Consider the following 23,358-nt stretch of genomic DNA (forward strand, 5'->3'; position numbering starts at 1 on the left):
TCTAGCAATTCTGCTCCTGGATAATTTACTTTACTAATATTCCTGCACAAGTATGAAATCACATGCACACAAGGTTATTAAATGTAGAATTTTTATAATAGGGAAGACCAGAATCAATCCAAATGTCCTTCAATGAAGCATTAACTAAATTCCAGAATGTCCATACAATGGAATCCTATGTAGTGCAAAAACAAGGAGAGACAACAGAATAAGGATACTAGATGCTAATATGGAAAGATCTCAAAGATAAGTAAAAAAAAGTAACTGCACAGAACAGTGTGTATGTGTTATTGATAGTTTATGTAAAAAATAAGTAAATAAAAGTAGAGAGAAATAACATGAAGCCAGGAGTTCAAGACTAGCCTGGCTAACATGGTGAAACCACGGTAAAAATACATGGTAAAATACAAAAAAAAAATGGTAAAAATACAAAAATTAGCCGGGTGTGGTGACACACGCCTGTAATCCCAGCTACTCGGGAGGCTGAGACACAAGAATCACATGAACCTGGGAAGCAGAGGTTGCAGTGAGCGGACACTGTGCCACTGCAATCCAGCCTGGGCTATAGAGTGACACTCTGCCTCAAAAAAAAAAAAAAAAAAGAAAAAGAAAAGAAAAGAAAACAAAAGAAAAGAAAAGAAAAGAAAAAATATATACAGGAAAAAAGGGAAGAAGATTTTTCTCTGTATATTATTAAATATACTTTAATTTTTGAACCATCCGACCAAAAAAACATTAAACACAAAAGCTATTGAAGATTTTGATTATCACAACTTCTTAAATTTAAATTTCAACTTCAAAAAATACTGCAATTTTCATCACCACAGGGAAAGGTTAAAAAAATGCAATTAAGTAAAAAACAACAACAAAAAAATTCTGTAGAAAAACAAATGTATCTTACATAAAATCAGAGACTAGTCTGAAAATTATCACAGCATTTTAATGCACATATACAAAAGCACGTGGCTCTAAAAACATAAGAAAAGTATCTTTAACTCACATATACGATAGTTACTGAATTACATAAGCAACCAAAAGGATTCAGGTCAAGTTCAAAGGTGTATCAGTGCCCCAGCCTTTTTGGCATCAGGGACTGATTTTGTGGAAGACAATTTTTCCACAGACCTGGAAAAGTGGAGGAGCAGAGCATGGTTTGGGGATGATTCAAGTGCATTACATTTATTATTAGACTCTCATAAGAAGCGAGCAACCTAGATCCCTCGCACGCACAGTTCACAATAGGGTTTGCAATCCTATGAGAATCCAGTGCCGCTGATGATGTGACAGGAAGTGGAGCTCTAGCCCACAGCTCACCTCCTGCTGTGTGGCCCAGTTCCTAACAGGCCATGGACCAGTACCAGTCTGTGGCTGCAGGGGCTGGGGATCCCTGGAGTATATCATTCTCAGATTCCTTCCTCATTTTTCTCTAAAATAACTTTATGAACATCATATTTATAGGATGGGGAAAAAAATTTTATTTTCTACTTACATTTTCATTTTTCAAGATGAGTTTCAGGATTGCTTCTCTCTGTTTTAAAGCCTAAAAGCAGGATAATTTCCAGTTAGCATTTTTATTTTTTAAAGAAGATCAATTAGTGTTCCTAATATTTTGTCCCTTCTAAAGTCTCTCTCAATACTTACAGGAGATGACAGAAACTTTGAAGAGGTCAAAGCAACTAGATTCAAGACTCTAGAGTAATCATCTCTAGTTCTCCTACTGAACTGTATCTTCTTACTCTCATCCCCAGTGCCTAGTACAACGTTTGGGAAATAACACACCTCTAATCTTCAATGAGTAAATGAATATCTACGACTATAACGTCTTCCCTCTATACTTCAGCAATCTTCAATTTTTTCCCTTCATGTAGTAAACTCATGAAAACTCATTATAAAATTTATTATCAGTAATTTAAAGAGATAGCAACAGTAACTTCTCAGTTCCTCCATTTCCTCCTCCTTCTTTGACCACTACTTTATATTAGTGAATTTTAATTTAGTGATGATATATTTGTTTACATGTCTGTATGCTTTCCCCCAGTGACAATTCCTATTTTTACATCATACAATAAGTACAAACTACATTTAGCTCCTTTTATAGAATCCCTCAGCTATATAGTCAATATAGATGCTTTTTAAAACTATCATGGCTGAACTTACCCCTATTCCCACAAACATCACAAAACAGCTGGTTACAATGACTACCAAATCAAATTACCTGAAAAAGAAACCAAACCCTGCCCTTTTTGTAATTCAAGTGTGTCAAGTAGGAAGGTTAATTTGATATATTATATGATCACCAATAAATACTTTTTGTTAAACATTTCACTTGGAGAAAAGTTTTAAGATTAACCATACACTTTACATAGTAAGTTACATAAGAAAAAAACTAACCTATAAAGTGTATTCACTAACAATGGAATAAAATGGAGGTTACAAAGTTTCCATTTCTTGTTAACACTATACAAATTTATAATAAATTTGATAGAACCTGTTACAACCCATTTTGATTACTCACAGGACATATTAAATTTACAACTTTAATATTGGCTACTTTCCATGCTACTGTATCCTATGTTCTATTCTACTGTACATCAAAAACCTTAGCTGGCCAGGCACAGTGGCTCATGCCAGTAATCCTAACACTTTGGGAGACGAAGGTAGGAGGGTCCCTTGAGGTCAGGAGTTAAGACTAGCCTGGGCAACACAGTGAGACCCCCATCTATAAAAAAAATTCAAAAATTAGCCAAACGTGGTGGTGCACGCCTACAGTCCTAACTACTCAGGAGGTTCAGGTGGAAAGACTGTTTGAGCCCAAGAGTCAAAGCTGCAGTGGGCTATAATTGTATGGCTGACAGAGCAAGACTCTGTCTTTAAAAAATAATAATAAAAATAAAAAAACCTTAATTGTCCATTGTACTAACTATTGGATTAGTGATAGAGATTCTATAAATTATCTTCAGAACCAATGAAGTAAACAAATTAAAAAAAAAAAGTTCTGAAGTCTCGCTTACAAAATAAAATCTAAACTCTTGTGCAAAGCATATAAAGTTCACCTAAACCCAGAAGCAGTCTACCTTTCCAGCCTCCTCTCCATCTATATTCCTTGGTGCATTCACCAAACTACCCTTAGAACTCACCATTAAACAGTGCTTCCACAGCTTCTTGACTTTGTTCATTCTGGCAGGAAAGCCCTTCCTTGTCTCATTTGCCTATCAAATTCCTACCATCCTTCAAGGTCCAGCTGGATTCTGGAAATTCCATGGACTTCCCTGACAGAATATTAGTTTTCATCATCATCTCAGGCTCTCATAGTTCTTTAAATATACCTTCATAAAGCATATTTTACATTATTTATTTCTGTGTCTGCCTCTCCAAAACAGAGTTCTTTGAGGACCAGGCCCATGTCCAATTCACCAGACGTTAGCAGGTCTCTGACACATATTAATGCTCAACAAATATTAGTCATACTAGGCCAGGTGTGGTGGCTCATGCCTGTAATCCCACTTTGGGAGGCTGAGGCAGGCAGATCACTTGAGGTCAGGAGTTCAAGAGCAGCCTGGCCAACATGGTGAAACCCCGTCTCTACTAATAATACAAAAACTAGCTGATGGTGGCGGGCGCCTGTAATCCTAGCTTATTGGAAGGCTGAGGCAGGCTCACTTGAACCTGGGAGGCAGAGATTGCAGTGAGCCAAGATCGCGGCACTGCACTCCAGCCTGGGTGACACAGCAAGACCCTGTCTCAAAAAAAAAAAAAAAACCAGTCATACTAAATAAATTTTATAGTCTCCTAAATTAAGTTTAAACATCTTTTCATTGATTCACTGGGTAAATTTTCTAAGGACGTGCACACATTTACTTAACCACTTTATTAGAGTGGTAGCTATAGTAAAGAGTTGATCAGAGTAATTTTATAGAGTCCATAACCATCAATCTTTCAGAGATCATGTTTACTACCAAAAACCAATCTGACAAATTACAGAATATGAATGGGACAAATGATTTTTAGCCAGATTATAAATGGAATTAGAGTAAGTTCCACTAAATGGCAACACATGTAACATGCTGATTGTATGGAACGTATTTTCTACTAGTAAAACCTGTTTTTTCTTTCCTTTGCCATCTGAAGGCAGACAGAATTCAAGATTTGAAGATCTGTGCCAAAATTATAGTGCACTGGTATGTCATAATTATCTACTAGAGGGTACTTCCTAACTAACAAAAAATGCTAGAAAGAAGGCAGAACTGGTTTAACACCATCTAAGCATTTGTATTCTTAAGGTAAACTATGATATCTACCAGCATCATTAATCCTATCAGGGAAGCACTGACTACATCTGCCAATACTCAATCAAATAAATCCCAGTTGTTCATGCCAGGCCTTCTGAATAGAATAATTCTTTAAGCCAAATTTCTCCAACTCTATTCTATGCTAAACCAAAACTGTAATTTAGATTTTCTTATGTATTTTCCTATATAGATAACTTCCTACATCCTAAAGTAAATCACTAAAATAGCCAGGCAAACTTGAGATAACTATATATATATATATACTTTGAAGAGAAGCAAGTAACACTAATCTTAGGATAGAAATAGAGTGGAAAGGACAAAGAAGCTACTGTCAGGGTTTCTGCCCCATTCCTTCCCTGTCATAAGTAGCCCTATATGACAAAATATTTCCTTCTTAAAATTAAAGGTAAAGACCTATAAAAAAGGTGAATATTTAACTCTTCATAATATCAATCAAGACCACCTACAGGCTGGTTGATGTGAAATCTTGTAGGCATTCTTCTCATTATAGCAGAGTCAAGGTCCTGAGGACGATTGGTAGCTCCCATTACTATGACCTAAGTGTATAAAGAAAGCAGAAGGCATTAAACCTACCAATTATATTCCTCTGAGAATGTTATTACTAGGGCTTAGTTTTAAAATTCAAGTGGTATTTTAACTAAATCCTCTTATTCACTATTATTCAACTATTTACAGGTATAAATTTAAGTTAATCCTAAATAAATCAAATAATAGCAAAACTGGAAAACTAATGCATTTCACTTCATATCTTTCTAGTAATTAAAATATGTAATGTTCAGTTGCAAATAGCTACTAAAGAATTATTAAAATTTGCTTTTAAAAAACTATTGTATTTTTCAAAATATGGTTGTTTAATGAACACATGTTGAATGACTGAAAGCCATTATGTTATAGCTTGGGTATACATTTTGGGAGTATGGGGGGATAATTCAAGTCCTTAAATAATATTATATAGAGAGAATCATTTCCCCTTAGTAAGTCTGAAGATTCTGGTAACTGTAATAGAGACTGTGTACTTTTTCTTATATTTCACACCATCGTCCCATGGTACTATCCCCACTGCAGGTGATATCTTCTCAATGCGAAATGAAGTCTCAAGTAATCCAACTTTAAACAAAGATAACAGAGTATAAGCAAACATCAAAATGCTGGGAAGAATTCTTTTTAAAAATGCTGGCAGCCCTGCCAACTTCTAGGTCTACGTCACTTATTTATAAAGGATGCAGAGATTAAAAAAAAAAAAAAAAAAGGAACTTTAAAAATAAACACGAATAAAAACAAAGATATATAAAACAAGTTAATTTCTGAAGGACGTCAATATTACCTTTACTGTTGATACTTCAGTATAACCCAGTAACAATACACATCTGCTATCCAAAGTGAAATTTATTGGTATTCCATGGAAATACATTTCTCTAACATTATCTTATTTCTCCCTAAGAGGTTTTACATTTCTGAAATAATCCAAATCTTATATTCTACTTCTACTCTACATTGAATGACATTCAGGAGCCTCAGAGCCCAATTACTTTCAATTAACTGTGAGAGTTTGCCACCTAGAGGAAGAAAATATAAACACAAATTTGAAAAATGTTACTTTCACAACACAACATAATGCAAGTTTGTATTTGTGTTAAGTGGTCCTAAAATCAAAATATTAATGCTTATACCTATTTTTCTTTATTTTCTTTCTTTCTTTTTTTTGAAGACAGAGTCTTACTCTGTATCCCAGGTAGGAGTGCAGTGCCACCCACATGGCTCACTATAGCCTCAATCTCCTGGGCTCAAGCAATCCTCCTGCCTTCTGAGTAGCTGAGACTACAGGCACATGCCACTGTGCCTAGCTGATTTTTCTGTCTTTAGTAGAGACGAGGTCTCACTATGTTGCCTATGCTGGTCTGAAACCTCTGGGCTCAAGTGATCCTCCCCCCTCAGCCTCCCAAAGTGCTGGGATTACAGATGTGAAATACCATGCCCAGCCTCTTTATTGACTTTCTACAACTCAATAAAATTAATAGAAAAGAAAAAATTTCTTCCAAATTTAAAACACACAAATCTTAAAAGTGGGTGAATGAACTAAAAGCATAAGATAATGAATGAGTATAAGGAAAAAAAATCACAAAAGGCACTGTGGTTAAGTCAATATTTCGGGGGGGAAAAAAGGGAAATGGTCGACATTTGAAGAAACACAGGACAAAGCAAAACAAAATTTAAAAGCCAGTAGAGAGGATGGAATACTAAAAAACAATCAAGGAATCCAAATAAAACTAGTAAAACTTGGAACACTGACTATGTATAACAGATACTCATGAAAAAACAAAAGTGATTGAAATCACTTGTAGTTTCACATAAAGAAGCAAATTTTAAGGAGTGATTTTAAGCAGCAAAAGCAGAGAATCTTTTCATATATATTAATTCAATACAAATGAGCTAAAATTTAAAACAGGAAGCGACAGTAATTTTTTACTACTTAAGAAACGAAAGCAATGCTCCTTTTAGGTGTTAGTTGTTCAAACTTTAAAAAAAATCTTTATTTTCTGTTCCTGCATTCATTTGCTAAGAATCATGGCCTCCAGCTTCATCTGGAAGAGGGAGAAGATCAGGAAAAATAACTAATGGGTACTAGGCTTAATACCTAGGTATGAAATAATCTGTACAACAAACCCCCAAGGCACAAGTTTATCTATGTAACAAACCTGCACATGTACCCCTGAATTTAAAATAAAAGTTTAAAAACAATCTTAAAACATGAAGATAAATTTACCATTTCATATTTAAAATAATCAGACTTAAATTTACATCTCAAAACTTTTAACTTCATCAATGAATACCCTAAAAACCCTATATTTTATGTCTCGTGTCTCTCAAGATGAAAAATATGTCATCAGTTACTAAGGTTTCCAGAAACAGTGACGGGTTTCATTGAGCCGTTCTCTATTTCCTTGGTGACCATATTATAAGAAAGCTAGCTAGGGTACTGGGCTCTATCCATAATCATAGAAAAGACAATTCTAGAGAAGAGCTAACTGGTTCATATGAAAGTAGAGTATGTCTAAAACTACTACTCAAAATTAGTAATACCAATTTTAACCCCCCCAAAATACAATAAAGGTTAAAAAGTGACTGCAGTTTAATAAAAAAGCAGCATCTTCATTTGCTCTCTCAAATCAAAACTCATCATAATGAAAACTGTAATTGCTATTAGTGCAGTAAGGAATTTTGGTTCTGAAAACTCTGTTGTAAGTTACGCGGTACCAGAATCACACTGTGGAGCTCTGGATGAAGTGGCTCTGGAGAATACTTCATCCAATTGCTGCTATATCCCCTGCTGAAAATAACTGAACACTATGCTCTGACAGGGTACATAATATTAAGATATTTTCTCTTACATGGGCTAACTATCCAATTGTCTAAGTGCTTTAAGTATTATTTTTCAGGGAGAATAATTAGTTTTTGGCAACCTGTACACATGAGTCCCACTGATAAACCCCACAGATTTATCAAAACCAATTATTAATGAAAAATGTTTCTATTAATGTTACCTAAATTCATCTATGTTATGTTTTTTTCTCTAACCATTCAACAAAAACTAAAGGATGTGTTCCTTGTAATAAAACTATACCTTCACAAACATAATGTAGAAGGAGGACATGTGGCTTAATTTTCTTCTTGAGAATGATGTTGTTTAGACTTTTGACTTATGCTAATGTGGTGGGCTTAAGGGATCCTTAAGCCCTCTGACCACAAAAAGAAAATATTTAAAAGACTCAAATAAATTAACCTACAATTTTGCAAAGAAGTAAAGGAATTAAGCTAAGGCTGGTGGTAAAGCCTATGTACTTCCTCAGATTAATTCCTCATAACAGTTCTGAGGTAGGTACTATTCTCCCTTTTTATAGATAGTATTCCCTCTATACAGATACAGAGTGATTATACAATTTGGCCAAGGTCACACAGCTTGTTGATGCCAGGGTTCTGATTTTCTAATCCAATTAGAAACATGAGTAATAAGCAAGAGCCTATCAAAACTGACCTGATGGATTTGAAAAACAATCTGGAAGAATTTCTAAAACTGAAAAATATAATACTTGAAATAATAAGCTCAATGAAAGAGTCAGATAGTAGAAGAACTTCAAATGAACGAGAAGAAAGGAAAAGAAATTATCCAGGACATAGCACAAGAAGACAGAAAATATGAAAGAGATGTTTAAAAAGACATGAAATAGGCCAGGCACAGTGGCTTAACCTGTAATGCCAGCTAAATTTGGGAGGCCAAAGCGGGCAGACTGCTTGAGCTCAGGAGTTCAAGTCCAGCCTGAGCAAGTTAATGAAACTCTGTCTCTACAAAAAAAAAAATACCAAAATTAGCCATGTGCAGTTGCGTGCACCTGTAGTCCCAGAGACTTGGGGTGCTGAGGCAGGAGAATCACTCGAGCCCAGGAGGCTGAGGTTGCAGTGAGAGCCATGTTCACGCCACTGGATTCCAACTTGGGCAACAGAGCGAGACCCTGTCTCAACAAAACAAAACAAAACATGAAATAGAAATAAGGTCCTACATATATCCAACTGGCATTCCAGAAGGAGATAAAACATGGAGAATAAACAATAATTGAAGAAATAATAACTGAATTTTAAAGAAGTAATTCTAAATATAATACTTTTTTTAAAAAAGGCAAAAACAGATTACAAAATAGGAAATACTAAAGTTGGCCGGGTGCAGTGGGTCATGCCTATAATCCCAGCACTTCAAGAAGGTGAGGTGGGTGGATCACCTGAGGTCAGGAGTTCGAGACCAGCCTGGCCAACATAGTGAAACCCAGTCTCTACTAAAAATACAAAAATTAGTTGGGCATGGTGGTGCACGTCTTGTAACCCTAGCTACTTGGGAGGCTGAAGCAGGAGAATCGCTTGAACCTGGAAGGTGGAGGTTGCAGTGAGCGGAGATCGCACCACGGTACTCCAGCCTGGGCAACAGGGAGACTCCGTCTCAAAAAAAAAAAAAAAAAAAACCAGAAAATACTAAAGTTAAAAAAACAAAAAGAACACTGTTAACTTTTCCATGAGATATAAGTGATTCATTTAAAAAAAAGAAAAAAAAAAAAAAGGAAAATGGTTCTAGGACGTTTATTTCCAGCAATCTGGCTGAAAAAACAAACATGCCAGATTAACTTCTTTTTAACCTTCTTTTAAACCACTGAGCTGACAAGAAAGCATGGAATATTCACAGAGGCCAAAAACTAAATGAAAACTGGGAACCTAAAGAGGAAAACTGAAAAATAAAGCTCTTTCTCTTTGGTCACATAACAAGGGAACAAGCTATGGTTTCACAGCCATACAGGAGGAAGAGACAAAGCCTAGGATACAAGTCTGTCTTGTATAAAATTGGGATCCTAAAGATAGGCTTAGGTGACAAGAAATGAGAAAGTGTTGTCAGTTTCAGCTACTAATGAACTCTGTCAAATGAAAATCAGGGAAGTGACTAAGAATTGAGAGTAAAGACTATAAGGAATTACGGTAAAAGTCAAGTAAGAGTCAAGGAAAAGAGGAAGAACAGATTTTTAAAAAATGTACACAATACCCACGGACACTAGTCACTTCCTCTCCTTAGCACTGTAAGTTCTGAAAATTCCAAGGACAGGCTTTACTCTGGTGTTTTCTCTTTTGTTGCGTCTGTTTCAGGCATTTAGTCAATCTACTAATGTTTTGGTAAACATGAAGTCCTCAAATTGGATAAAGTTTATACAAAACATATTCTTTTGGATCCTTATCACTTAGTCATAAGTGTACATAATTATGAAAAAAGTTTGTACAAAAGCATAAGAAGTAGTCCAGCAAATTTTCTATTAAGAACAAAAAAACCAACACAAGTTGAGGGCAGATTTTATTCAAATACCTGGCAGCTGTGATCAGTATCCAATCCATCCCAGAGACTCATAAACTGAGCTTTCATCATGGCTGTAGCTTCATGGTCAGAACTTGAACGGTTTCGTAGAAAGGAGTCTAGAAGCAAAAGGTCCTTAACCTTAGAAATTAAGAATAATCTAGAAGTAAAAGGTCCTTAACGTTAGAAATTAGAATTAATTATTTACCCTATTTTTTTTTTTTTTTTTTTTGAGACAGGGTCTCACTCTGTTGCCCAGGCTGGGGTGCAATGGCGCAATTACAGCACACTGCAACCTCAAACTCCCAGGCTTAAGTGATACTCCTGCCTCAGCCTCTCGAGTAGCTAGCACTACAGGTACGTATGCCACCATGCCTAGCTAACTTTTTTTTTATTTTCTGCAGAGACAGGTCTCACTATGTTGCCAAGGCTGATCTTGAACTCCTGGCCTCAAGTGATTCTCCTGCCTCGGCCTCTTAAAGTGCTGGGATTACAGGCATAAGCCCCCATGTCTAGCCTTATTTTATTTACTCTTTATGTAATTTCAAATGTTCCTAACATATGGAAATGAAAAACGTTTGAGATGATGGGTATTCTAATTACCCTGATCCGATCACTATATACTATAGTGATCATTGAAATGTCACTCTGTACCCCATAAATATGTGTAATTATGTCAATTAAGAAAAATGAAAATAAAAGAAAAAATTGTTTTAAAGCTGAAAACTTTATGAAAGATTACAAAGAAATTGGGCTATGTGTTTTAGACATTATTCTGATACAATAAACTTGGTAAATTATTAGGCAAATTAAAACACGATCATTCATAATTTTCGTTTCTTCTCTAAAAACACATTCATGACAACATATGTAAGAAAAATGAAGGATCTAGTACTGAGAGGCTGGAGGAGTTATGTGGAATCTCAGAGGAAAGCTTGTGCATTTTGCCTCTTAACTTTCTAGGTTGCCTGAACCCACTGTGTTCTTAGTTATGGGGTCGCATACTTTTTTCTCATGCAGTTTCCTAGTAATAAACAAAAACAACACGGAAAAATGTGTAAAACACTATTAAGCAGAAAAATGTAGGACAGAAAATGATTTAAAACATATATGCTGGAATGCACATACATATGTTATACATGGTAAAAAAGCTTTTAGGGAAATATACAAAAATGCTAATTACGTTGTGTTATAGCTCAGGGATGGATTTAAGGACAAGTTTAACTTTCTCTTTTATTTTCTGTCTTCCAAATTATCTACAATGAACACGAAATGATTTTTTTTAAAAAGGGGAAAACAATTTTCTTTTATAATATAAGATTGAAAGGTGCTTTTTTTTAAAAAAAAAGTATATGCACATCTGACAAATGGTGCTGCAGCAACTGGACATTCATAAGCAAAAAAATTGACTGACACAGACTTTGTAGTTTTCACAAAAATTAACACAAAATGCATCACAAATGTGCATGTAGAACACAAAATTCTAAAACTTCTAGGAAATAATATAGAAGAAAATCTAGGTGACCTTGGACTTGGTGATTAATTTTTATATGTAACACCAAAAGCATGATTCATCAAAAATAAATGTGTAAGTTGGACTTACAATTCCTGGCTGTGCACAGTGGCTCACACCTGTAATCCCAGCACTTGGGGAGGGCGAGGCAGGTGGATCACTTTAAGTCAGAAGTTTGAGACCAGCCTGACCAATATGGTGAAACCTCATCTCTACTAAAAATACAAAATTGGCTAGGCACGGTGGCAAATGCCAGTAATCCCAGCTACTTGGAAGGCTGAGGCAGGAGAATCACTTGAATCCAGGAGACAGAGATTGCAGTGAGCTGAGATCACACCACTGCACTCCAGCCTGGGCAACAAGAGTGAAACTCGGTCTCAAAAATATATATAAAATAAACAAAATAAAATAAAACAAAATAAAATAAAAATAAAAATAAAATAAAATTCCTGCTATGTGAAAGATACTGCTAAGGAAATGAAATGACAAGCCACAGACTGGCAAAAAATATTTGCAAACACATACCTGGTAAAGGACTTGGACCCAAAATATAAAAAGAATTCTTAAAGTTCAACAATAAGATAATAACCTAATTGTTGTTCCCAATACAAATAAATGATACATCTTCGAGGTGATGGATATTCCAATTAGCCTGATTTACTCATTGCACAAGTACCTCATACATATGTACAATTATTATGTACCAATTAAGAAATTAAAAAGTCAGACAATAAAAAATATTACAGTTGTTTTAAAATGGGCAAAAGATTTGAACAAACACCTCAACAAAGATACACAGATGACAAATAAGCATATGAAACAATGCTCAACATCATGTCATTACGAAAATGCAAATTCAAAAAATGGTAAACTATTAGATACCTATATACCTATTACAATAGCTAAAATCCCCCAAATTAATAAAACCAAATGCTAGAGAAGATGTATAGCAACAGGAACCTCAGTTATTGCTGGTGGAAATGCAAAACGGTACAGCCCCTTTGGAAGACCGCTTGCTAGTTTCTTACAAAGTTAAACATTGTTTTACCATATGAGCCAGCTGTTTTACTCCTAGGTATTCTACCCAATTGAGATGCAACCTGTTTCCACAGGAAAACCTACACATGATGCTGTCAGCAGCATTACTCCTAACTGCCCAAAACAAGGTGTCATTTAATAGATGAATGAAAAAACTAACTGTGGTTCATCTACATAATAGAATATTATTTAGCAATAAAAATAAGCTATCAAATCATGAAAAGATGTGGAGGAAACTTAAATGCATATTGTTAAGGGAAAGAAGTCAGTATGAAAAGATTACATATTGTATGATTCCAACTATAACATTACAGAAAAGGTACAACTATAGAGACAGTAAAAAAAGATCAGCAGATGGCAGCAGTTTGGGACGAAAAGGGAAGGACAAATATTTGATACTATTGTGTATGAGACTGTAATGATAAGTCAAAAACATTATGCTTTGTCAAAGCCCAAAGAACTGTACAACACAAAGAATGAACCTTAAACCATGGACTTTGGTTAATTACAATGTATCAATACTAGTTCATTAATAAATGTCTTATGCTAGTATTAATACTAGGAGAAACTATATATCTGGGGGGGCATATGGGAACTCTCTATATGATTTCTGCTCAATTCTGCAAACTTAAAACCATTATTAAAAAGAAAGACTATTAATGTATTTTAGAAAAGGTTAATGAAGATATGAGGTTGCAAGAAACAAAGAAAAAAAATCCCAGAGTTCAGAAAAAAGTGGAACTGAACATAAGAGTTGGAAAACCTTGACGTGATTATGCCACTGTGTGTTTGTATACACAGCAGGTATGCATACAGGCTGAAGCCAAGATGCTTGGAAGGATTAACACTCACAGAAAGGGTAGACAAGAAAAAAAAATTCTGCTCATCACTGTACAAGGAAACTTGTCCATCTTTGCCTGGGCTCTGAGGGGTAAAATGTCCTCCTTACACATAAAAAACTAGGACCATGGGGAGTCTCTTTCAGGTGTGAAGTCTAAATTTGTACCACCATTCAGTCCGGGAAGACACAAACTGAGAAATTATCTAAAACTGGTTTTGAACGATCAGACCCCTGAAGTTCTAAGCAGAGGACAGAAAAAGTATTCTGGATCTTCTTAGGCAACAAATCATTCTCACATAAAAACAAGCCTAAAGCCATCTAATGTTACAAATGACACAAGGAAACAAACCACTATATAAAAAAAGAGTCAACATAAAGTAAAATTAGAATTTCAGAAAAGAACAATTCAAAAACTGTACAAAAATAATATGCTTAAAATTCTAAAGATATAAAAGGGATTGAAATTCTAAAAGAGCAAGCGACAATAAAAAAGGGAAACATTTTATAAAGAACCAAGCAGAACATCTAAAGTTCAAATATAATAAACAAAAAACAAACCCAATGGTTGAAAGATTAAATATAGCCAAGGAAAGAATTGCTTTTTATAGCCTACTCAAAAATTGAATTATTTTTAAGTTGTACCATTATTTTGTGTACCAACAAGAAACTTAAAATGCTGCCAACTCAATTGTAACATGCTCTCCCAATTTTGAAGATGCTAAAATGTAAAAAAAAAAAAAAAGTATGTCTTAGAATTGATGATATATAGTACACAACTAAATGACGAACTGTAAAAATGACTCAAAACGAAAGAGATGAAGAATTTTTTTTTGAAGATGGGGTCTTGCTGTGTTGCCCAGGCTGCAGTGCAGTGGCATGACCTTGGCTCACTGAATATCCTCAATCTCCTGGGCTCAAGTGATCCTCTCACCTCAGCCTCCCAAGTAGCTGGGACTAGAGGCATGCATTACCATACCCGGCTAATTTTTGTATTTTTTTTGTAGATATGGGGTCTCACATGTTGTCCAGGCTGGTCTCGAATTACTGGACTCAAGGAAACCTCCTGCCTTGGCCTCTCCAAGTGGTGGGATTACAGATGTGAGCCACCACACCTGGCCTGAGAATTGTTTTTTTTTTTTTTTTAATGGGAGCATTGCAACATGCAAACATATACAATGGCTGAGAAATCTTCCAGAATTAATGAAAGTCACACATCCTCAGATAAACCACCGTAAGGCTTAGCAGGCTAAATGAAAATAAATGCAGACCTAGAAGAAAACCATACTTAAATAGCAGAATGACGTAAAAATCTAACAGCAACTAGAAAGAAAGGATAGATTACTTACAAATATAGGGCAATAAGGAGAATTCTCAAAAGCAACAAGATTAGAAAGATTAGAATGCAATGGAATTGTAGCTTTAAGATGCTGAAAGTTACTCTGTATCATTCAAGAGAGAAGGTAGAATTAACACATTTTCACACGCAGGAAGAATCTACTCTTTATACAACCTTTGCTGAAAGAACTTTGAAAGACTTCAATAAAAACAAAGTTAAATCCAGAAAAGACAAGATCAAAGAAGCAATGGGGAGCCAAAAACCTAGCAAACGTGGCACTAAATAAGCAATGCCAGTATAAAACAATATAGAAGGTATAAGAAAAATAAAATGCTTAACAATAACATGTAAGAGATGAGATATTATTACTACCTAAGAGTTCTAAGTTCTCTGTGAATTATTTGGGAGGAGGGTAGAGATTACCTTTGACTTTTAAGTTGATATTCCAAACATTTCACTAAAGTAAAAGAATGTATAACTTCTAAACCTGTAGCAAGAAAAAGGGAATAAAGCAAAAAAGTCTACTACACTGGTAAATTAAAAGCAAAAACTAATATAGCAGAAATAAATCAGCTAGGTGGCATAATCCCTGCACTTTAGGAGGCCGAAGCAGGAGGATCACTTGAGCTCAGGAGTTTGGGGCCAATCTAGGCAACATTGTAAGACCTCATCTCTACAAAAAAATTAAAACATTAGCAGGGCATGGTGGCACACGCCTATATTCTCAGCTATTTGGAAGGCTGAGGTGGGAGGATTACTTGAGCTGGGGAGGTCAAGGCTGCAGAGGGCCATGATTGTGCCACTGCAATCCAGCCTGGGTGACAGAGTGTGAAAAAATAAAAATAAAAAAAAAGAAATCTGAATCATCTCAGCTATCATAATAAAATCAAACTAATCACACTTCCCAGTTAAAGGGAAGCTTAGATTACAATTTTTAGAAAATATAGCTAATAGGCCAGGTGTGGTGGATCACACCTGTAATCCCAATGCTTTGGGAGGCCAAGGCGGGGCAGATCACTTGGCCCCAAGAGTTTTAGACCATCCTGGGCAACATGGAGAAATCCTGACTCTACAAAAATTAGTGGGGTGTGGTAGCACACACCTGTGGTCCCAGCTACTCAGGAGGCTGAGGTGGAAGGTTCACTTGAGCCTGGGGAGGTTGAGCTGCAGTGAGCCATAATCACGCCACTGCATTCCAGCCTGGGTAACAGAGTGAGATGCTGTCTTAAAAAAAAAAAAACAAGAACAGAAACAAAAAACTAGCCATATGCTCCTCTATTCAAGATGCACACCAAAACACCAAAATAACTGGAGTAAACTGATGAGAAAAGATACATAAAGCAAACAGTAACCAAAACAAAGCTATACTATACATCTGTATCTGTTTTTCTGTCTACATGTTTACATAGCCTATCATACTAAATGTAACTATAATAAAATATAATTCAAAAGTACAGTAATAAAGTTATATAAATATATATCCCAACACTAATAATACTGTATAACTATACATATTCACAATACACATCATACCAGGAACAAAACAAAAATAAATCCATAAAATGTAGCAAGAGTCCATTAATATAAAAGTCATGACATACAGCAAAGGATAGTCTAGTTTGCTGTCTTTTTGGAAAAGAATGAAATTAGATTCCTATCTCATGCTATATATAATTTTTAAAAAGAGAACATTTATGGGGATAGTGAAGGTATTTGTAAACCAGATACAAAAAGTATAAACCACAAAGGAAAAATACTGACTATAGACAACTGTAAAAAAAAAAAAAAATCAGAAACAAAGATAAACAAACTAGAAAATAGGTGTAATCATAATAAACATCAACAAAATAAAACTACAAATAACTCCAAAGAAATACTGAGAATTCACAAATAAGAAAACCCAAATGACTAGTCGACATGCTAAAAGATGCCCAAATTTACTACCAAGCAGGAAAACATAAATAGGTATAATAACTTTAAAGAACTAGTAATCCTAATGAGGTTGAAGACAGATACATCCACACAACCAAATGATTCAACTTCTAGCTATCTTTCTTGGGCAAACATATATACATGAGAAAACATGTACATGGATGTCCACTGCATACTGTTTGTAACAGAGAAAAGATAGAAAAACATATCTATCAAGTAGGGGAATATATAGTCTATGGTTCATTCTACAACACAGAAATTATACATAGTATATTATGATGTTGGTTACGTTGTTTTATTAATATGGCCTAATAAATGTTAAAAACTAAGTCTGGTTATCTAAATATCTTTAAAAATGGCCTTTAAAAATACTCATATAGAAAACATAGCATACCTATTTCATCTATAAAGATGATGGATGGTTGTAGCTTTATGGCAAGGGAGAAGACAGCAGCAGCCAATTTTTGAGATTCTCCATACCACTTGTCGGTCAGTGTCGAAGGCTGAAGGTTAATAAATCGACAGCCTGCTTCTTTGGCAGTGGCCTTGGCAATCAACGTTTTACCACAGCCTGGAGGCCCATAGAGAAGAACACCTGGAAATGAATATGTTATTTATTGCCGTTAAAGGGATCTTTGCTTTAATTTATATGACAATCAATAGAATATTAACTCTTTCCACAAAAAAACTTTCCCAATATTCAATCTTGCTTTTATTTAACCTTGTTTATAGTAGTTAAGACAGGAGAAAGCAAGATGCCATGTTCTAAGTTCAGTGTCAGTTAAGAGCATGTATTTGGTGATGACAGCATCCTGTGCCCTCTCCCTTCACGAAAAGGTTCAGTTTAAATGCTCACCTTGACATCCAAATTCATACCACTTTATTAACAGTTGATAAACAAAATCATCTAAGGCCCTCCACCTTCACAAGCAAACAAAGCACCACAGTGCTTTGATATTAGCCTACAGAAGGTAAACAACTTCAAAACAGATTGTGGCAAACACTGTTTTGCTGTTGCTCACAGATTAAGTTTTAGCCAAAGGACATGTGCCTTTTTCCTTTTTCCAAACTGATAATCTTTTCCTAAAAGAAACAGAAATTATCAGTCACTCCTGTTTTAATTTCCAAAGAATAAAACTATATTATTAACCTATGGTCTCCATTAACAGCATTTTGCTGCTAAATACAATTTAAGGTAACACTTGAACATTTTGGGAACCACCACCAACTGTTTCTCAACTAAAATGAGATAGCATTTTATAAATTTAATAATATTAAATATATAATACTAAAATTATAATTTTACTAAATTACTAAATTCAGTACTACATGATTTGGTACCCAAACTTACTACTATGATGGTTATTAAAATAAACCATCTACAGACAGCCCTAACAAAAACTGTAATAGGCAGACCTCTCAAAATATTTGCTTAATTAAAAACTCAACTTTTCCTATGAAACATTATTTTTTAAAATGCCATCTATATAGATGGCATGCTAGGGTAAACTGGAAGCAATCTGGAGGAGCCCAAAATTTTCTTATAATAAAAATAAAATTCAAAATGAGAAGAAAAATAATTTGTATGAAATTTCCCAAAAATATCTCCATTTTTTTAAAAAAATAAGAAATCTGCACCTGATTCCATAACTCTAGCAATTTTATTTTTCACATCAAACACTTCAAAATAATGTTCAAGCTCTTCCTCAAGCATACGTAGAATTTTCTACTGGTCTTCATAATTCTTGAAGATTCAAGTTCTAACAGCAACTAATCCAAGTTTAATCCTACTAAACTTTTTCAAAGCTGACGTTTAAATTTAAATCCATAAGCTTTACCAATACATGTTAATTGTATTTTCAAGCATTCTGCAAATTTTAGCTAAGTTCACTTAGGTGCTTAAAATTTGGTTAAGTCAGTTATAATTTGAATCTTCTACTGACACTTTTCTTTTGGATGGTTCATATGAAACAATACAGAATAGTAATCTAAAACCACTTGTTTGCAGATACTTGGAATTATCATTAATTTCATCATTTTGATCACATAATTTAATATAGAATGCATATCTATTAGAAAACTTTTATACACATGTAACTTAAATCTCTGGGTTTTTATACTGTTACACTTAGTACTTTCTTAAAAACTAAATTAAATTTCAGGGTTTTAGAACAAAGTATTTATGCAAAAGCCTCCATATTCTGTTGACTTTGTAGCTACTCTACTACTTCATAAACATATTCAGTGCTTTTAGAATGTTGTGTTTGTTTCAAATTATTCATTTGTCACTTGGAATATTTCCTTTCTAGTAGTTCGGTTTTGTTACTTCTTAGCAGGATGAAGTTTTTCCAAATATTCTTTTTCAAGGATTACAATTAGTGTTATTAACCGAGCAGTTACGAGTGTCTGGAGTGCCTAAAGATACAATATGCAAAGAAAGCTTTTGGCTATCCTAACTTTCTGGGGATAGGCTGTAACAAATAACGTACAGGAGCTGTCAATATCCCCTCCTTTACCTATGTAGTAGTTACATAAGTGTTAGCCTTATAGTTATTCAGTAAACTGCTTTATCCCCACTCCTGTGGCTCAAGCCTGTAATCCCAGCACTTTGGGAGGCTGAGGCGGGCAGATCACAAGGTGAGGAGATTGACACCATCCTAGGTAATACGGTGAAACCCTGACTCTATTAAAATACAAAAAATTAGCCAGGCATGGTGGTGCACGCCTGTATTCCCAGCTATTCGGGAGGCTGAGTTAGAAGAATCTCTTGAACAGAGTTTGAACAGAGGCAGAGTTTGCAGTGAGCCCAGACTGCGCTATTGCACTCCAGCGTGGGCAACAGAGCGAGACTCCATCTCAAAAAAAAAAAAAAAGTTTCGCTAAAATTCATGTTGGCTTGTTTGACACATTATCAGTCAGTCTAGAGATAACATTATTTAGAGTGGCACCTTTTCTACATACTTTCCTAAAATGGTCTCCACAGTGATAATATTTATGATGGGTGACAAATGAGTACTGCAAATGAATGTGAGGCATTTGGCTTTAATTACTAGCTTTGCAACCTTTAAATTAGTTCTTTGAGCTTAATCTGATAGTTTTATAACCAATTTCAACAAATAAAAACTGTGTTTATTATCTTATGCTTTATAGAGGCTTAAAAATTTAAATCCCTTTTTAAGATGGATGTATTTGGTAATGGCTTTACTTAGTAAGTGCTACATGCAAATAAAAGATTTAGGAAGAGGCTGGGCATAGTGGCTCACACCTGTAATCCCAACACTTTGGGATGCCAAGGCAGGAGGATAACTTGAGCCCAGGAGTTCAAGACTAGCCTGGGCCACAAAGTGAGACCCTGTCTCTACAAAAAATTAAAACATTAGGCAGACATGGTTGGTACATGCCTTGCAGTTCCAGCTATTCAGGACCAAGAGGCAGGAGGATCATTTGAGCCCAGGAGGCTGCAGCAGTGGGCTATGGTTACACCACCGCACTCCAGCCTGGGAAACAGAGTAAGAGTCTGTCTCAAAAAAAAAAGGATAAGGAAGAAAAAAAGTACTGGGACAAACAAATCCAAATTTGAGATAATCCTCATTTGTGACTAATATTCCACCTTAATAGTGATTATTTTTCTTTTTTGGACAACAGTTTATCAGCTTTAATATAAAATTTGTCCAAATGGTGCAAAAATATATAAATTAGATCTACTTAAATATAAAGTACTTGAGAAGAATATGGGTCTTTATAACCTCAGAAAATCTATTTTTAAAATTATTTTTTTCCTTAGGTTATTCACATTTTAAAGAATGCACCAAAGCATGAAGTATAACATTCACAAATATAATAAAATTTATATGCCAAAATAACAATACAGAATTCAGAAAGTTTACAGAGGAAGCCATATGGTATTCAGATGGATTTTGTTGGAATTTTAACTGTTGTAAATTTTTAAACGTTTGGGGGGAAAATCATTTTTTTTATATATAACCATCAGTATCTTACGTGTGCCCCCATTTCCCTCTCATCAATTAGTGGCATGATGGTGTGCATTAGCTTCAACTTTGTATCTATACACAATAGTTACATATGACCTCATGCACTGCATAGATACTGCACAGTCACTCTCCAATTATCTTTTTGTAGTCTATGTGAAGCAGTGATCACTTTCAGCTCAGATAGCAATAAACTGTATAAGGATAATATAAAATTGTCAATAATTCCAACCTAGGTAACCTATTTCCAGTCCCAAAATGGAACAAATAAGGATGCATCTGATTTTACACTCTGCTTCTACACACTAATATCCAATTTATGTTGAGGGTCAAACGTAAATTAATGATCTTCAAAACTGTTATTCTTGATTAAAAATTGTCCAAAAACATAAAGGTGAAAAAGTTCAAATAGCAAAACTTTATATAATCAGAAAATATTCATGTAACTTTTAAATTGGACAATGTTTTCAAATAAGAAGCAAATTTACATATAACTTTTGAAGTATTCCCTCCATAATTTGGTATCAACTCTGCTAACTGGGTCTTTAAACCAAGTCCAACTGGAGAAATCACCCAATTACCTGATTTAAGATATCACTTACGAAAAAAAGAAGCTTTCTCTAACAGCATATAAAGAGTATTTTACTTTCCTAAATTCACTAGCATTGTCAAATTGAGAACTAAAAATGCAGAAAAGTTATTTTTTGTTCAGACTACAAATAACCTGGAAAAGGGTAGTAAAGACTTAACTAAATAATCCGACTATGGCCATACATTTTTGATCTGGGCTCAAATAATCATTCAAAAAAATTTTTTTGGGGGGGAATCAAAATAAACTAAAAGTGTTTTGTTAGGAAAAACTATAAGCAGTGTTGTTATTTCAGAAAACAAAAAGAAATACCTAATAGCTTTGTTGTTTTAATAATAAAAGAACATGTCATTTTTGCTGTTAACTGTCATCTTCCACTAAACAGAAACAAAAATTATGTAGTGCATAAAAATGCACAAGTATAGGCTTCAGTTACCTTTGGTATGTAAATTAATGCATTTTATTGATATAGCTGTAAATTTAGAAATATTATAAGCATTATAATTTAAACATACATAATGCTATTGCAATATTTTTAAAGATCCACTTTTTTGAAAAATCAGTGTGACTAATAATTTGAGTTCGGTCTTGACTAACAACATATATCAAACCCATATAGTTTTGGCAATACATTAGACAGGAGCTTCTGCAAGATGAAAATAAGCTATCTCATGGAATTAGGATCTGAACGCCATAGTAACACACACATATATCTCTCACTGTAAATTATGTACACTGTATCCGAATCACCTTTAACAAGCGTTAAGCATGACAGAAATATTTGCACAAGCTGGGAACGATGGCTCACGCCTGTAATCCCAACACACAGGGAGGCCAAGGCAGGTGAAGAACTTGAACTCAGGAGTTCAAGACCAGCCTGAGCAACATGGTGAAACCCCGTCATTACCAAAAATATAAAAAAAGAGCCAGGCGTGCCGGCACATGCCTGTGGTCCCAGCTACTCAGGAGGCTCAGGTGGGAGGATCACTTAAGCCTGGGAGGCGTAGTTGAAGTGAGCCAAGATTATGCCACTGCATTTCAACTCGGGTGACAGAGTGAGACCCCATCTCGAAAAGAAAAGAAAAGAAAAGAAAAGAAAAGAAAAGAAAAGAGAAGAGAAAAGAGAAGAAAAGAAAAGAAAGGAAAAGAAATATTTGAATGAACAAGAATTACACTTAATGATGCAGTTATAAGCACATTCAATTCTTGTGTTCCAAGACTTTCAAAGTGATTTTGAATAAGCAAACATCTCCATCAAAGTGAAATATTTAATTTCTAGTTCATCTGCAGATCAATATTTCCTGAAAAAGAATCATTACATTCTAAAAATAAGATCGTTGGAGTTGTGAAACAAGAAAAAAATGTCTTGGCTTGAAAACAAAACAAAACAAAAATCTTTTATTATGACTTTGAATTTTTCTTTAATCCTGATTTTTCAAATTTTAATTTACTTGGAAGTAAGAGAAATGAAATTGAAGGAGATTATTTTAACAAGTATTTTAACATGTAAATACAGGGAAAAAGTTTATCTCAATTTCAGATGCTAAAGAATGAGCAATTATTTTAAGAAATTGTCCACCTAGATCTCAGCATCTTCTTGAGAATCTGATTTCACAAAAACTAGTTCCACAATGCACGAAGTTTCAATGTTTTCTAGGATTTTAATGCTTTCAGCGAATATATACCTTTACCATACCTTTTGGAGGTTGCAGAAGCCTGGAATTCTCAAACAAATGTTTCTTTTTGATAGGTAAGATGACTGTGTCTTTCAGATCCGTAATGACATCATCTAAACCTGCTATATCACTCCAAGTAACCTGGCAAAAGTTAAGGTCAACATGAATTTTACTACAAATGTACACTCACTAAAGTAAAAAAGAACCCTCCCAAAATAGCAAATGTTAATGTGATAATTATACATAAATAGGT

At 34.7% G+C, this 23,358-nt stretch overlaps 1 protein-coding gene across 3 annotated transcripts in view; it reads right to left on the bottom strand.

Annotated features, from left to right (window-relative positions):
- Positions 1 to 23,358, bottom strand: part of ATAD1 (ATPase family AAA domain containing 1) — a 65,293-nt gene that overhangs the window by 14,289 nt on the left and 27,646 nt on the right. For all 3 annotated transcript variants that reach the window (XM_010379627.2, XM_030940834.1, XM_030940835.1), the window contains 5 exons: positions 23,126 to 23,246; positions 17,246 to 17,446; positions 10,204 to 10,310; positions 4,757 to 4,846; positions 1,490 to 1,540 (listed from right to left, as the gene is read on the bottom strand). In XM_010379627.2, the coding sequence (XP_010377929.2) occupies positions 1,490 to 1,540; positions 4,757 to 4,846; positions 10,204 to 10,310; positions 17,246 to 17,446; positions 23,126 to 23,246 (570 nt within the window). The remainder of the gene's footprint in view (positions 1 to 1,489; positions 1,541 to 4,756; positions 4,847 to 10,203; positions 10,311 to 17,245; positions 17,447 to 23,125; positions 23,247 to 23,358) is intronic.

Source organism: Rhinopithecus roxellana, chromosome 11 (genome assembly GCF_007565055.1).
Source record: "Rhinopithecus roxellana isolate Shanxi Qingling chromosome 11, ASM756505v1, whole genome shotgun sequence".
Taxonomy (NCBI): domain Eukaryota; kingdom Metazoa; phylum Chordata; class Mammalia; order Primates; family Cercopithecidae; genus Rhinopithecus; species Rhinopithecus roxellana.